General features: G+C 46.4%; 1 protein-coding gene across 1 annotated transcript in view; it reads left to right on the top strand.

The window, feature by feature from the left end:
- The window catches only part of IST1 (IST1 factor associated with ESCRT-III), a 138,359-nt gene that overhangs the window by 52,721 nt on the left and 67,968 nt on the right, over window positions 1-17,670 (top strand). Inside the window, exon 6 of the mRNA XM_069216798.1 lies at window positions 4,640-4,750. Coding sequence (XP_069072899.1) covers window positions 4,640-4,750 — 111 coding nt within the window. The remainder of the gene's footprint in view (window positions 1-4,639; window positions 4,751-17,670) is intronic.

Raw genomic sequence — 17,670 nt, 5'->3', positions numbered from 1 at the left:
TTGGGGAAGAAAGACTACAGGGTTTCTGTGGGCAGGGATGGGTATTTTTTCTGGTTACAAGGAGACTTCACTAAGATGCTGAATGTGGTAATTTGAGTGCTGTTTTTCTAAGCATATTCAGTGACTTGGTTGGTGTGGCTTTTGAAAAGGTTCTATACGTCCCCATAGAGTTCTGGTTCTGGTAGGAGAATAATAAGTTGTTTTTTGGTGTTAGTATCTGTATCAATTATTACACACTAGTGTTTCTTTCTTGAGGGTTTGGTATAATTTTTAAGTAAGTGTGCTGAATTATCAGTGGTCTTTTGAAATCTGGATATGTAAAATACCTCAGTAGTTTTGTCAGTGTCTACTGACGTTATATAGGGAAGCATGCTCTGATCAAAGGTTGAAAGAACATCTGGCTCTTTTTGGGTCTTGTGAAATTGATTTGTTAGTGACGGTTTTGTTTGTGATTGCTTGGCAGAGAATGCTACCCTTTCAGGCTATTGTCAGTTCTCATCTGACAGAAAGATTTCTATGATTTTGTTTCCAGTCCAAGATATGGTCTGTGATGTCGGTGGAAGTGTGGACCAGATGGACGCATGAAAGGGTTTTAGACACTTAAATGAATCTTAAATAACTATTGATTGTATATCAAATTAGATTGAAATAATTGAGATTGTAGGAAGCAGAGTTATTGTTAGCTTTTCCAGCAACTGATTTTCAAATTCCTTTTATGTTTTAATGTGTGTGTAGTATTCTGAAAATGAACATTGTAATATTTTATAGGTTTTAAGTTTACAATCTCTACCAAGCTTACCATGTAGTGCATATGCTTTTTGGCCCTTTACTTCCATCATGTTATCTTGCAAGCTCCTAATGCGTGTTTATTTTTGTTAATGACTAGCAGATTATTGTTGGCCCATTCGTGCTTTAGCGTATAAATACTGAGGAAATGGCTGGGCTTCCATTTTTTTCTTTTTTTCTTTTCTTTTTTTACATGCATGTCTATTGGTCATCACTTCCTAGAATAATGAATGGTCCAATTTAGAGTTTGGTGAACAAGGTGCTCCATCACTGTGGCCGCAAAGTAACATGGAGAACCCTGTCCACCAAGCTCTTGGTTCACCCGCTCGATTTTGTGTGAGTTGGACCACCAGGTTTACGCTAACGGACTAAAATTATTCAGTATCATAAACCTTCCTCCGACAGCCTGACAGAGTATGGACTGTAGGTCAAGGACCATTCTCGCTATTTTGAGTTGGAGGTTAGATATTTTTTTTAATACTGTGCGTCACTGCCAGGTTATTCCATATTCCTGCCAGTGACTAATAGTAAAAATAAAAGAACAAATACTTGGTGTAGGAAGTTGGCTCTGTATGTACTATTTCAAAGTAAGAAATAGCATGCACAGAGTCCAAGGGTTCCCTTAGAGGTAAGATAGTGGCAAATAGAGATAATTCTAATGCTCTATTTTGTGGTAGTGTGGTTGAGCAGTAGGCTTATCAGAGGGTAGTGTTAAGCATTTGTTGTACACACACAGGCAATAAATGAGGAACACACACTCAAAGACTTATTCCAGGATAATAGGTTTTTATATAGAAAAATATATTTTCTTAGTTTATTTTAAGAACCACAGGTTCAAGATTTACAAACAATACTTTAAATGAAAGGTATTTCATTCAGGTATCTTAGGAACTTTGAATCATCGCAATAGCATGTACAGTTTTGGCAAAAATGGCAATAAGCTATTTTAAAATTGGACACTTAGTACAAAATTCAACAGTTCCTGGGGGTGGTAAGTATTTGTTAGTTTCACAGGTAAGTAAAGCACTTACAGGGTTCAAAGTTGGGTCCAAGGTAGCCCACCGTTGGGGGTTCAGGGCAATCCCAAAGTTACCACACCAGCATCTCAGGGCCGGTCAGGTGCAGAGGTCAAAGTGGTGCCCAAAACACATAGGCTTCAATGAAAATAGGGGTGCCCCGGTTCCAGTCTGCCAGCAGGTAAGTACCAGCGACTTCGGAGGGCAGACCAGGGGGATTTGTAGGGCACCGTGGGGGACACAAGCAGGCACAGAAAGTACACCCTCAGCTGCACAGCGGGCGGGTGCAGAGTGCAAACAGGCGTCGGGTTCGCAATAGGTTTCAATGGGGGACCCAGGGGTCACTTCAGCGATGCAGGCAGACAAGGGGGGGTGCTCCTCGGGGTAGCCACCCCCTGGGCTAGGAAGAGGGCCGCCTGGGGGTCGATCCTGCACTGGAGGTTGGATCCTTCAGGTCCTGGGGGCTGCGGGTGCAGTGTGTTTATCAGGCGATGGGTTCTTTAAAGCAGGCAGTCGCGGTCGGGGGGGGGCTCTGGATTCCCTCTGCAGGCGTCGCTCTGGGGGTTCAGGGGGGTCAACTCTGGCTACTCACGGGGTCGCAGTTGCCGGGGAGTCCTCCCTGTAGTGTTTGTTCTCCGCAGGTAGAGCCGGGGGTGTCGGGTGCAGAGTGGAAAGTCTCACGCTTCCGCCGGGAAACGTGTGGTCTTTAAAAGTTGCTTCTTTGTTGCAAAGTTGCAGTTTCTTTGGAACAGGGCCGCTGTCCTCGGGAGTTCATGGTCCTTTAAGATGCAGGGTAGTCCTCTGAGGCTTCAGAGGTCGCTGGACCCTGGTGGACGCGCCGCTGTTGCAGATTTTCTTGAAGTGGGGAGACAGGTCAGTAGGGCAGGGGCCAAAGCTGTTGGTGTCTCCGTCTTCTCTGCAGGGCTTCAGGTCAGCAGTCCTTCTTCGTCTTCAGGTTGCAGGAATCTAGTTTCCTAGGTTCTAGTGTGCCCCTAAATACTGAATTTAGGGGTGTGTTTAAGTCTGGGAGGGCAGTACCCAGTGGCTACTGTCCTTGAGGGTGGCTACACCCTCTTTGTGCCTCCTCCCTGTGGGGAGAGGGGGCACATCCCTAATCCTATTGGGGGAATCCTCCAAAATCAAGATGGAGTATTTCTAAAGGCAGAAGTCACCTCAGCTCAGGACACCTTAGGGGCTGCCCTGACTGGTGGGTGAATCCTCCTTGTTTTTCTCATTATCTCCCCTGGACTTGCCGCCAAAAGTGGGGGCTGTGTCCAGGGAGGGGGCATTTCCACTAGCTGGAGTGCCCTGGGGCATTGTAACACGAAGCCTGAGCATTTGAGGCTCACTGCTAGGTGTTAGAGTTCCTTCAGGGGGAGGTGTGAAGCACCTCCACCCAGAGCAGGCTTTTGTTTCTGTCCTCAGAGAGCACAAAGGCCCTCACCACATGAGGTCAGAAACTCGTCTCTCAGCAGCAGGCTGGCACAGACCAATCAGTCCTGCACTGAACAATCGGGTAAAATACAGGGGGCATCTCTAAGATGCCCTCTGTGTGCATTTTTTCAATACATCCAACACTGGAATCAGTGTGGGTTTATTATTCTGAGAAGTTTAATACCAAACTTCCCAGTATTCAGTGTAGCCATTATGGAGCTATGGAGTTCGTTTTTGACAAACTCCCAGACCATATACTTAATATGGCCACAACTGTACTTACAATGTCTAAGAATAGACTTAGACACTGTAAGGGCATATTGCTCATGCAGCTATGCCCTCACCTGTGGTATAGTGCACCCTGCCTTAGGGCTGTAAGGCCTACTAGAGGGGTGACTTACCTATGCCACAGGCAGTATTTTGTGTGCATGGCATCCTGAGGGGGATGCCATGTCGACTTTGCCCTTTTCTCCCCACCAACACACACAATCTGCAAGGGCAGTGTGCATGTGTTAGGTGAGGGGTCCCTTAGGCACAACATATGCTGCAGCCCTTAGGGACCTTCCCTGGTCACAGGACCCTTGGTACCACTGGTACCTTTTACAAGGGACTTATCTGTGTGCCGGGGTGTGCCAGTTGTGGAAACAATGGTACATTTTAGGTGAAAGAACACTGGTGCTGGGGCCTGGTTAGCAGGGTCCCAGCACACTTCTCAGTCAAGCATCAGTATCAGGCAAAAAGTGGGGGGTAACTGCAACAGGGAGCCATTTCCTTACACTTGGTTTGAGAGTTTGTTTTGGGAAAAGTAAAAACTTTTCAAGGTTTGGTGTAAGCAGCATACACCAAACTTTAAAATGGCATTGTATGAACAGCTGTGATGGCAATTCATACAAACCCATAGAGGTCACCGCTAGTCTGGCAGTGAACTCTAAATTTTGTGAGCGGAGTAAATGGAGGGTGGTGAATAAAAAGTTCTCTGCCACCCAGGGTTCTTTTACTGTGTCAGTCAAACTCTAAATTTGGCCCTGCAACATCTATTGCTCTTGTTACCTGCCATTGCACAATGCTGTAGCCAAAACTTGCACCAAGTCCCTGCAGAGTGCTCTGGTCCATTTCATGGCTATTTTCTCCCACTCTTCGTTCATAATTCTCAGTTGCTTGAATACCTCTTCGCTACACATAGGAGCCATAGTAGTTCTTCTGCCCTTTCTGCATTCTGTTTCCTTATTGTCTTTAAGCATTTGGTTTATGTATAATTTCTCCAGCAGATGATGCTTGGGCCTAAATGCAGCTATACAATTTGCTGAAAAAAATGTCCTTCATACCTGGATTATGCCTTCTTCAGAATGCTTAACTGAAATATTTGTTCTTTTCCCTCTTTTTTTTTTTTTTTTTTTTTTTAGTTAATGCTTAAGTTGAGCGTGGAGGCACCTCCAAAAATCCTGGTGGAGAGGTACCTGATTGAAATAGCAAAAAACTACAATGTGCCCTATGAAGCGGACTCTGTTGTTATGGTAAGTGAAAGTGAATGGGTGGGTCTAGGATCCTGCTGAGGCTTAACAGTGTAGTGCTTGTTCTTTTCTAATAAATGCAAGCCAGGATCTCAACTGGGACCTGCGTTGGTCTTGTGGTACAAAGTAGGAGGGGACGGGGCCCGTAGTCTAGTCTTGCTTACCCCAGTCACTTTGTTGTCCTGTCTGCCACAGCAGCAGCATTACTCTCCCATTAGTGATAAACAAGTCAGACTGTATTCCTTTCCATTTTGATTTTACTCACTCATACTCATTTTGTTTTTTTGTTTTTTTAGAGATTATTTGTATTTATTGTCTGTCTTCTTTAAATCCAAGACAAATATGAAACATTGCAGTAATGCCTTAAATAGAAAGAAAGGAAAGAACAGAACAATCCCTGCCATCGCTGTACAATTTACATATGAGGTCATCATGATCATACTAGACATAACATCCCAATTTATGAAGCGATAGTCTACCTTCTGTGAATCTTGCTTGTAATTTCCTTATGTTCTCTTCTCCACATGAGCTGGCTCTGGTCTTACCATCTTTGCATTGACCCCTCTTTGTCTATTGTGCTCTCCAGTGTCTCCCTTTCCCTCCCTTCAGAATTCATCATTAATGTCTCCCATATTTGGAGGTTTTCTGCTGCCTTGTCATCTTGTTTACATTTTCTCAGATGAATTTCCTCTGCCATCATCCATTCTGCAACACATGTTTTCCTTCCATACGTGGGCCCAGTGGACCTAACCATGTAATGGCCACCCTTCGTTTAGCTAGTAATAGTACTAATTGACTGAATTTTTGCATCATCATCCTAACCTTACGTGGCTTAATGTCTCCCAGTAAGCATACTAGTGGTTCTTGTGGAATAGTTATATCACAGTGTTTAGACAAGTTCAGTAGCCCTGTGGTCTAGAATGTTGCTACCAGTGGGCAATGCCATGCTAAATGCAAAAAGGTAGCGTTTTCCTCCCTTTCAACTGTGACAATAGCCATTTCTGTCAAAGTTTATTCAGTGCAGAAGGGATGGGATAATATTTATGGGATGTAAATAGTTAAAGTACACAAGTTTAAATTGTGCATTACTGGATACCGTGCCAATCAGGGAGCACACCCTCTGCCAGTGTGTATCCTCTTTTGGTGTCCCCAGTTCTTCCCAGGCAGCTCTGGCCAGAAACTGTTTTAGGTTTATCAACTAGCATAGCTGTGTATAATAGGGAGAACAGGTGTCTTGTCCCCCCTCCCCAGTTTCAATATGGCCTTAAACAGAAGTGTAGGTGGACGGGTAGTTGGGTATTTAGGCTGTAATTCTTGGCTGTGTTTGCAGTAATACAATATGTTAGGAAATTATGCTCTCCCAATGTGAATGTTTCCTGTCCCGTCTCAAAGGTGATAAACATCTCATCTGAGTATAAGTCACTCAGGGCCTCATTATGATCTTGGCGGTCGCCAGACCACCAGGGTCCTGGTCAGATCGCTGCCAAAGTGGCGGTCTGACCGCAATATTACAACCGCGGCGAAAGCGCCACAGTCCGACCACCAGCACTGACATGTTTCGGCCGCCAGACGGCCTGGCGATGCCAGCGGTCCCAATCTGCCAGGGCAACGCTGCAAGCCGTGCTATCCTGGGGATTACAACCCCTCTCTCCGCCAGCGTTTACATGGCAGTTTCACAGCAATGTAAATGCTGGCGAAGACAGGGTGCCAAGGGGCACCAGGGGGACCCCTGCACTGCCCATGCACTTGACATGGGCCCACCTGATTAGCCCCATTGCGCAAATCACTGTCTGCTTTGCCGACAGTGATTTGCGTGATGGGTGCCGGTGCACTCGACTCACAACAGCATTGCCGCCGGCCTATTACGAGCTGGCATCAATGTTGTGCGTTTCCAGCTGGCCCAGCGTGAAACTCATAATAGGGCCAGCGGGAAGGAGACTGCATTAGCAGTCTCCTGACTGCAAGAGTTTGGCAGGCGGCCTTTTCCACCCAAATCCCCTCCCTCCATATTGCAACATTTACAATATCAGCCAGATGCTGAAAGGATTGTAGGTCCCAAAAGTTAAATATGTGGGCAAATGGTGTGTAGGAAGTTGGCTCTGTATGTGCTATTTCAAAGTAAGGAATAGCATGCACAGAGTCCAAGGGTTCCCCTTAGAGGTAAAATAGTGGTAAAAAGAGATAATACTAATGCTCTATTTTGTGGTAGTGTGGTCGAGCAGTAGGCTTATCCAAGGAGTAGTGTTAAGCATTTGTTGTACATACACATAGACAATAAATGAGGTACACACACTCAGACAAATCCAGCCAATAGGTTTTGTTATAGAAAAATATATTTTCTTAGTTTATTTTAAGAACCACAGGTTCAAATTTAACATGTAATATCTTGTTTGAAAGGTATTGCAGGTAAGTACATTAGGAACTGAACTGAACTTGAATCATTTCAATTGCATGTATACTTTTCAAGTTATTCACAAATAGCTATTTTAAAAGTGGACACTTAGTACAATTTTCACAGTTCCTGGGGGAGGTAAGTTTTTGTTAGTTTTACCAGGTAAGTAAGACACTTACAGGGTTCAGTTCTTGGTCCAAGGTAGCCCACCGTTGGGGGTTCAGAGCAACCCCAAAGTTACCACACCAGCAGCTCAGGGCCGGTCAGGTGCAGAGTTCAAAGAGGTGCCCAAAACGCATAGGCTTCAATGGAGAGAAGGGGGTGCCCCGGTTCCAGTCTGCCAGCAGGTAAGTACCCGTGTCTTCGGAGGGCAGACCAGGGGGGTTTTGTAGGGCACCGGGGGGGACACAAGCCCACACAGAAATTTCACCCTCAGCGGCGCGGGGGTGGCCGGGTGCAGTGTTAGAACAAGCGTCGGGTTCGCAATGGAAGTCAATGAGAGATCAAGGGATCTCTTCAGCGCTGCAGGCAGGCAAGGGGGGGCTTCCTCGGGGAAACCTCCACTTGGGCAAGGGAGAGGGACTCCTGGGGGTCACTTCTGCAGTGAAAGTCCGGTCCTTCAGGTCCTGGGGGCTGCGGGTGCAGGGTCTTTTCCAGGCGTCGGGACTTAGGTTTCAGAGAGTCGCGGTCAGGGGAAGCCTCGGGATTCCCTCTGCAGGCGGCGCTGTGGGGGCTCAGGGGGGACAGGTTTTGGTACTCAGTCGTAGAGTAGTCCGGGGGTCCTCCCTGAGGTGTTGGTTCTCCACCAGCCGAGTCGGGGTCGCCGGGTGCAGTGTTGCAAGTCTCACGCTTCTTGCGGGGAGATTGCAGGGTTCTTTAAAGCTGCTCCTTTGGATAAAGTTGCAGTCTTTTTGGAGCAGGTCCGCTGTCCTCGGAGTTTCTTGTCGTCGTCGAAGCAGGGCAGTCCTCAGAGGATTCAGAGGTCGCTGGTCCCTTTGGAAGGCGTCGCTGGAGCAGAGTTCTTTGGAAGGCAGGAGACAGGCCGGTGAGTTTCTGGAGCCAAGGCAGTTGTTGTCTTCTGGTCTTCCTCTGCATGGGTTTTCAGCTAGGCAGTCCTTCTTCTTGTTGTTGCACGAATCTGATTTTTCTAGGGTTCAGGGTAGCCCTTAAATACTAAATTTAAGGGCGTGTTTAGGTCTGGGGGGTTAGTAGCCAATGGCTACTAGCCCTGAGGGTGGGTACACCCTCTTTGTGCCTCCTCCCAAGGGGAGGGGGTCACAATCCTAACCCTATTGGGGGAATCCTCCATCTGCAAGATGGAGGATTTCTAAAAGTTAGAGTCACCTCAGCTCAGGACACCTTAGGGGCTGTCCTGACTGGCCAGTGACTCCTCCTTGTTGTTCTCATTATTTTCTCCGGCCTTGCCGCCAAAAGTGGGGGCCGGGGCCGGAGGGGGCGGGCAACTCCACTAGCTGGAGTGTCCTGCGGTGCTGTGACAAAGGGGTGAGCCTTTGAGGCTCACCGCCAGGTGTTACAGCTCCTGCCTGGGGGAGGTGTTCGCATCTCCACCCAGTGCAGGCTTTGTTACTGGCCTCAGAGTGACAAAGGCACTCTCCACATGGGGCCAGCAACATGTCTCTAGTGTGGCAGGCTGCTGGAACTAGTCAGCCTACACAGACAGTCGGTTAAGTTTCAGGGGGCACCTCTAAGGTGCCCTCTGGGGTGTATTTTGCAATAAAATGTACACTGGCATCAGTGTGCATTTATTGTGCTGAGAAGTTTGATACCAAACTTCCCAGTTTTCAGTGTAGCCATTATGGTGCTGTGGAGTTCGTGTTTTGACAAACTCCCAGACCATATACTCTTATGGCTACCCTGCACTTACAATGTCTAAGGTTTTGTTTAGACACTGTAGGGGTACCATGCTCATGCACTGGTACCCTCACCTATGGTATAGTGCACCCTGCCTTAGGGCTGTAAGGCCTGCTAGAGGGGTGACTGACCTATACTTGCATAGGCAGTGAGAGGCTGGCATGGCACCCTGAGGGGAGTGCCATGTCGACTTACTCGTTTTGTTCTCACTAGCACACACAAGCTGGCAAGCAGTGTGTCTGTGCTGAGTGAGAGGTCTCCAGGGTGGCATAAGACATGCTGCAGCCCTTAGATACCTTCCTTGGCATCAGGGCCCTTGGTACTAGAAGTACCAGTTACAAGGGACTTATCTGGATGCCAGGGTCTGCCAATTGTGGATACAAAAGTACAGGTTAGGGAAAGAACACTGGTGCTGGGGCCTGGTTAGCAGGCCTCAGCACACTTTCAATTGTAAACATAGCATCAGCAAAGGCAAAAAGTCAGGGGGCAACCATGCCAAGGAGGCATTTCCTTACATGGTGCCTTCACCAACAGTACCTGCACTGGCCGTTCCCATACTGATACTGTATGTTTGATAATATATGGGACCCTGTTTGAATCCCGTCCACCAGAATGTAGTAGGTGTAGGAGTGTTGTGTATCACATTGCATCTGCCAACAGGGCTTTCCCTCTAATTCTCCCCCTTCCACTGCCCCTTCCACAGGCCTGTGGGCCGCGTGCTGCAGCTGAGATGCAAGATAATATAATTTCAGAACAGCAAGGCCGCCCTCCGTCGTGGGTTAGTGCAGGTACTCTCTGGCTCTGCTGCTTCTTCTGCCCACCCAGATAAGCGTTCTGAGTGCAGATGTCTGAAGGTTGCCCGTCGCAGTGTGTCAAAGGCATTTTGTAGGGTATACAGGCATCGTGCAGGAAGACCATTTGTGCCACTGCAACGTACCCCATCACGGATAGTGAAAGGGAAGTCCAGAATTGCACTGATGCTGAGGACCCTCTGTTATTCTATCTATATTGTATTGTTCCTATTTTCACTGAGTAGGGGCAATCACTATTCCCAAGTACCCAAATTGTTTAGTCTCACATCTTAATGACAATGGTGGTAATGCAGTAATTTCCTTTCCCAAAATCCCCCACCCCCACCCAGTGGAAATAACAAAGATTAACGTGGGTTAACCCTCAACCCAGTTAGGTCTCCAAAGGTGTCAAGGCATCGCAATAGTAGGGGCAGTGAGTCCCTTGGGGCTTTAAGATAGTATAATGTATGGACAGCATAGAGTGACACTAAATGTGTCATGTCTCTGACCCGTTAATCCTACTCTGCCATTTATTTTCTGATTTGTATCACCAGGGGTTCTAATGCTATCACAAATAGCAGGGGGACAGGGGACAACCCTGTCACGTCCCCCTACCCACTAACCATGAGGTCGAACATATTCGACCAGGGTGGACTCTAGCCATCGGTTTGGTGTATAACAACCTTGTCTATGCCCTAAACTGTTGTCCGAATCCCATCGCTTGTAGCACTGTCATTAAGTATTGTCAATCCACAGTGTCAAAGGCCTTGGCTGTTTCAACTGACATTACCACTAGTTCCTCCCCTCCACCTCATGCATTACTTGCATCAGTCTCCTTAAATTCATAATCGTGTTTCATCCCGGTAGGAACCCACACTGATCCGAGTTTAGCAGGTGGGTGATCACTGGCCTTAGACAGAGGGCAAGAACTTTGCATAGTACTTTGGTGTCCATATTTATCATTGGGAGTGGACAATAGGAAGAAGGTTCCGACTGCTCAGATCCCGGCTTTTGGTACTATGATGATACATCCCTCTCTCATAGTGGGACACAGTATTCCTCCCTCCTTTGCTTCAAGGTATACCTCTAGAAGGTTTTGTTCTAGTTCTGATGTTTAAGCCTGATAAAATTCTGATGGAAAACCATCGCTACCCAGAGATTTGCTTCCAGGGAGGCACACCAAAGCCTGTCTCACCTCCCATAGTGTAAAATCATTGCTGCCTATTCCTCCACCTGTGGAAGCGGTAAGCCTGCCAGGCAAGCCAAAATCCGTTCCCCATCTGGTATACACCAACTCAAGATGTTCCCTGAGTGTTTTCATTATATCAAGTTGTGAGTGTATACATCAGTCCACACATTGGCCTCTCAAAAAAGGCTTAATCGCCTCCCAATCTGTGGCGCTGCTCTGTTTGGACATCCTGTTAGTCTCAAAGTATTTGTTCAAAGCCTCTGCAAGCATTTACCTCCCTACACTGTCCTGCAATATCTCCATTAGGAAACACCATGTATATGGTGATCATTGACTACGATCCCATTAGTGTGTACACATGACTGAAGCATGGTTCAATAAGAACTGTGATAAGTGAGTGTCCTCCGTAACCCTGGGGTCCCCATGTTCAGTCATTAGGATACAAACTAGCCCAGTGTTTCCCAACCTGTGGACGGGCACCCCTAGGGGTCTGCTAAGGTTTCTCGGGGGGGTCCACAACTGCTTAGAAAATTAAAACATATTAACAGATTAATAAAGTGTATATAAATGAAGTTGCTAAATGTACAATTTAAAATTTTACAACATACTGTAAATGTCAAGGAATTTGAAATTGGAGGCTAAAAATTGAATTGGGATCCTCAGATAGATTTGTGGGAGCAGTGCAAGTGCCTCAAACAGAATATAGTGTGGACGATCTACGGCTTCAGTTGAGTTTTGAAAAGGTCCAAACTTCCTATTATAATTACATTTTCTATTTGTTTTATTTTTATTTGTTTGCAAATTAAATAAAATGTGTTATAATTTGTGTATGTGTTTGATGAATCCTTAGTTCTGTATTTTTGTGTATTGCTTTGAGCTTCAAATCATCAACAATGTTTAGTCCGGGGTCCCCAGTTTCCAGTAATGATTCAGTGGGGGTCCCCGGGTTCCAGTAATTATAAAACGGGGGTCCACAGAAGTCAAAAGGTTGGGAACCACTGATCTAGCCTACTAAATGTATAATGTGTTGGAGTGAAACAGATGTGTTCTCACTTAGTTGGGTGTGTCTCTCTCCTTATGTCACACAGTCCCAAATGTGTCATAGCTCCACGCAACTGTGCTGTCATTTATGGTTTGGTATTCTGGCGTGCGGTATGGCGATCTAACTCGCCATCATCTATGCAGTTAAAATCACCCATCCAAAACATGCCAGTATCGGCTGCTGTGGATATCCCACCTCTTTCTGATCTCGTCATAGAAGGAGTCATTATCTATGTTCGGGCCATATGAATTTACAAACGTCACAACTGTGCCATCTAGTCTTGCCTGCAGTACTACGTATCTTCCCTCTACATCTGCCTTCATATACGGCATTCCAAACTGAACACCCGGGGTAAACCATATCATGACCCCCCAAGAAAATATGAGGAATAATTAGCAAAATACACCTGACCTCTCCATTTTTGCAACTTTTCCATCCTTGTCTTCTGTAAGATGCATTTCCTGAATGCACTCAACACTCCCTCCATGCTGTTTAAGCAGGGATAATACTCTATATCTTTTTGTGATGTGCCCAAGCCATACACATTCCATGGCAGGACTTTAAACTTAATTATGTTTGTTATAGGTAGTTCCCCATAATCACTTCTCTTCCTTAAGCCTCTGCATGTCAGTCGGGCAGTGAATGCAACCCTTCAACCATTTAACCAACTTAACAGAACTTCCTTCTCCCCCCCCCCCCCCACCAAGGACGTGAAATAGCAAACACTAACTGCATACTTGTCCACCCTGCTAGATGCACCAGAACAAGTATCATAATAACCCTTTAACAAGCCAGCTCTGGTCTACTTTCGTTAAGCCTAATAATAGAACCCCGCCCCAAACCATCAGCATAAAATAAGTCACATTCCTAAATCCCACTTGCACCAGTGAGTGAGCTTTAGCACTATTGTCAGTACTGTGGATGCATGTGTCCCCTGGTTAGTACCTAGGAAATAAACATGCAGTCCTCAATCCCACGGGCAATGTCTGTGGTGGTGTCACATGATAGAGCTCTCCCCTCATTCCCATCACTGTGGTGCTTCCATCAAGTGGGCCAGAGCTAGTGCTCCATCACGGAGTGGTTTATTCATATACTAGTACATTTCAACCAGACCCACTGCAAGTGATCCCTCAATGTCATCCAAGTGTGAGACAGTAACAGAAGGTACTCTCCGAGTTTCAGTTTCTTGTATCTTGTACTTTGTCATCTGAGCCCCCCAGCAAAGCCAACTCTCCTCCTGTGACATAGTTTCTGTCTTCATGTGACTCTTACCTTGTTTGTATATTGGCTGGTCACTCCGCCATAGTGCCATCCTCGTGTATGACCACTTGGCCTGAGCCTCCCAACTCCTGTGTGTTTTTGGTCGTGCAATTCCGTTTTGCTCCCTTCTGTTTTCTGCCAGTGTGGAAGGCTTGGACCTCTGCAAGAGGGCGTCTCTACAAGGCCCCTGTCATATCCAGTCAGGACCACACATCTTCGGGGTTTTGAAAGAAATGTGTCTTTCCTGCAGATTCCTATGCACAGCCTATTCTGAGTCATGCAAGGATGAACAAGCAGTGCACGTTCCTCTCTACTCTTATGATTCTGATCTTTACTCACAGCCAGTGCGGGGCGCAATCCCAGGACCCCTAGCACTCCTGTTGTGCAGAGATATATATATTCCGATGTCAGGCGAGTGTTGTTGGCAACTTCTCTGTATAAATAGGGGCTCTTCTCTCATGCAGCGCTTGAGGAGCAGGGATCCTTAATGGTGTGATGCCAATCCTGCTCACAGACGTATGCATAGGTACTCCTCCATTCTTCCATCATGTTAGGGGCCTGCGTCGGGACACAACACTCCCACCACCAGTGTGTCCACAAGCACTCAGTCCAGCTCGCCCTTGATTTGCCTCCGGTCAGTCTCCCCATAATTGCATTAAATGGTATACCTATTTAGGACTGGTATCCCCTTCTGTGCCAATCTCGTGGGTGTGGAAGCCGCCTGGAGGTGGATTTAAGGCTCAAGAGCACTTCGGGCCCCTATTTTTCAAGTGTAGTGCATTGTGGGCAAATCTTCATTAATTGGGAGCAGGAGAGGCGCTGGTGAATATTTCACCTTTATATTATGCGGCAGTGTCTTAAAATGCGAAGTTTCTGCAGCCCTTGATGGTGCGCCCACAAAGACCGCTGGCAGCGGCATACTGCACCCCACAGCCCACGCTGTATCAGTCTGTTACATGGGCCAGAGCCGCATTCACCTCCCTCTGTGTCGCAGGGCCAGTTCTCCAGTCCCGACTCTGTGCCCGATTCAGGCTCGGCAGCCCTGCCAAGCTCATTTTCTTGCACAGGTTGGAGGCCGATCCTGCAGGTGGTTTCGGCCGCAGTCTCTCCGCGACAAGGCCACACCAACCGTTCACGGCCCGATTGTCTCTCCAGGCAGCCACTCCCCTTCAGTGCTTCCCACGCTCACTGTGCTGCCCTATCCCAGGCAGCATGGACTGGACAGGGCCGCCTCACCGTACGACTTTTCGCTCCGGACCATACTGTCTGGTTCAGGCAGTTCACCACATAGTGACGTCCCTCCCCCGTGCAAGTATAGCATTCCACTCACAGCTGAAGTTGTGGCTATACTTCCACGCATAAGCCATAGTGGTCCCCGATTGTCTCCTTCTGCCAAATGCTGGTGTTTCACAGTTTTTCAAGCACATAATGTACCTGGTGGTGTTTAAAAAGGAAGGATTTGGGTCTGTCGGGCATTTACTTCGTTAACAATGTCAGGATTGTGCAGGATTTAGGGTTCGGTGCTTTTTAGAGACAAGTCCTGTTGGCCATTTTGCTAGCCATGCCCACTGCTACATGCTTTGACGTCTTTATATTCATTTTACTTGATGTGCGTACAGCTTCTGAAATGCCCATCATCTGAGTGAAATGTTTTTTGTTTTTTTTCCCATTTCTGCTGCACCACAGCCAGGTTTACCATGATCATTTTTCTGCTACTTTTGTATCCATTTGTCTGATTACCATCCTGCCAGATTAATGTAAGACTGTAAGAGCTTTATTCAGGCACTCTAACTCATGTCAGAACAATATGAATACATCAGACCAAAGACAGACAAGATTTATAACCAAATACAAGTACAATGTTGCATTAGGTGGTTGAGGTGCAGCAAATTAGAAGGAAGGATTCCACAAGTCAGTTAGGGTTGGCCATAATTGTGCACTTGATCTTGGCTTCCTTTCAAGTGGGATCCTCCGTTGGACAGCATTGCTTTAGTAATTAGTGCTCTCTTCCCATGTAAGACCTCACCTTAACTTGTCGTGCAAGCTGTGGCTGTGACTGATTTCACTGCTAGTGAAAATGGCTTATTTTTAATAGCATTGAAAACTAACACTCTTCCATCACCTTGCGTCTTTCAATAATTCACTTACTCTTTGGCCCTCCTTCAGACAACTTTTTGCTAATGTGCCCAATAGGAGTAATTGGTAAGTCTTATTGTAGAGAATAGTGTCTTTATGTGTATAGTTTTTCTCTCTTCACCACCCTCTTCTTCTCTCTTTGTTAGTGACAGCAGCAATACCTTGCTCACAATCCTCTGCAAAATCTATGATCTAACCTTCTTCTATTTAACCAAGCCTTACTGTATTGACAAACAAATGTGATATATCTAAATAGTTGTATGAACTCCTTCTCAACTCCTTGTAGACCTGGGTTCTCCATCATATGATTATCTCTGAAATCGTAAATGGAATTTCTCTGTAAATGTGTTTTGTCGCGGGACACAATTTAAAAAATATTTGTTGCGTTATTGAAGCTAATTGTGGCAAGAACTAAATGCATACATGGCAATAGTGTCTGCCTTTTAGATATATTAGTCATAATGAAATGTGTTTGACTGGAAACACTGCACTACCGTTTTGCTTATAAAACAAAAAAACAAGGAATGATCCACCCATAGTTAAGTTGTTCAAGAGTTAATTTATTACTGAGAAGGTCTCTCTAAGAACTCGGAAACCGGTCCTGTCCTATAGTGTACATAGGAAGTCATTCAGGTAAGTTTTTTCTGCTCACTAAACAAAGATCCTATAATACTACGGCCTTTTTATAATTTTTGGTGACTGAAAAGTTGAAGCTCTTAATTTTTTTTCTGAGGGTTATTTCTCACTTTATCTGTTTCCAAGTCATTATTCCTGCTGTCTCTGACAGATGTTCTTCCTGTAGTGAAAGAATGTCCATGAAGGAGGAACCTGACATGTTTGAATTTGTGATTCACATACGTTCAAGCACTGTTCTGTATCAGAAGATGTCTAGCAGTCGGCAGGGGAACAGAGGCAAGAGTCCTTTTTACTTTAGACCCAAGCAGGGAAAGATGGGGGAATGCTCAAAACCTTTTCTATGAGTGCCCTTTCTTCTGAGAGTGCAGGAGTGCCAACATCTTTCTCATATCCCACTGAAATGACCAGAACACACACAACTCCAAGAACTGACTTGGAAAACTTGAGATCACTACTGCTCCCAGTCGAAGCTGGGGTGCTCAATATTTATTATGTCAAAAGATTTGGAGCATTGTTTCTTGATGATCTGATACCTTTGACATTGAGATCCATTTCTTGGTTGAATACTCCACTTCTTCTGCGCCTTCAGTAGTCAGGCTCATCCTGCCACTAGCTCAAGCTAGAGTGTATGGAAGCAGATCAAGACTACCTCTGTCTCCCAATCAATCTATCATGTATTTGTAAAGTGTGACTTGTCACCCGCGAGGGCATCTAGGCGCTAAGATAGGTCTCATTCCAGAAGCCAGGTTTTGAGCACTTTTTTTAAAGTTTATCAGCAAAAGGGTGGTACTGAGGTGGAGGGCGTTCCAGGTCTTGGCGGCAAGTAAGGAGAAGGCGCAACCTCCGGAATGGCAGTGACTAGTGCGAGAGATCTGTGAAAGGGCCTGGTGTGCAGAGCAAGGGTTCCTGCTGGGGTGGCGGAAGTGCAGGCGCTGGTTCAGGTAGGCAGGTCCTTAGTCATGGAGGGCTTTGTAGGCATGGGTGAGGAGCTTGAAGTGGCATTGCTTCTGGACCAGGAGCCAGTGGAGGTCTTTCAGGTGCTGGGAGATGTGGGCTGTCTTGGGCAATTCGAGAACCAGTCTGACTGCAGCGTTCTGTATTGTTTGGAGCCTTTGCATGGGTTAGGTGTCGGTTCCTGCATAGAGTGCGTTGCCGTAGTCGAGCCAGCTGGTAAGAGAGAGTGAGCAACTGTCTCTCTTGTATTGATGGGGAGCCACATGAAAATGTTTCTGAGCATGCGAAGCATGTGGATGCAGGCTGAAGTGACAGAGTTGACCTTATATCTCATGGAGGGTTTGCTGTCTAGGATGATGCATAGGTTGTGGGTGTGGTCTTTTGGTGTGGGAGTTGGTCCGAGTTCCACCAACTGTCAGGAATCGTTCCAGAGGGTGGAGTGTTTGCAGAAGATGAGAACTTCCATCTTGTCTGTGTTCAGCTTTAGGCAGTTGTACTTCATCCATGTTTCAACACGCTTCATGCAGCTGCGGAAATTCTTCTTGGTTGAAGTTGGGTCGGCGGGGACCAACAGGACAAGCTGGGTATTTTCGGCATAGGAGATGATGATGATGTTATTATGAGATCTGATGATGTCGGCGAAGGGCGCTA

This window comes from Pleurodeles waltl, chromosome 12 (genome assembly GCF_031143425.1).
Source record: "Pleurodeles waltl isolate 20211129_DDA chromosome 12, aPleWal1.hap1.20221129, whole genome shotgun sequence".
NCBI classification, from domain to species: domain Eukaryota; kingdom Metazoa; phylum Chordata; class Amphibia; order Caudata; family Salamandridae; genus Pleurodeles; species Pleurodeles waltl.
The sequence above is the reverse complement of the archived record's forward strand: the minus strand, read 5'-3'. Positions and strand labels throughout refer to the sequence as shown.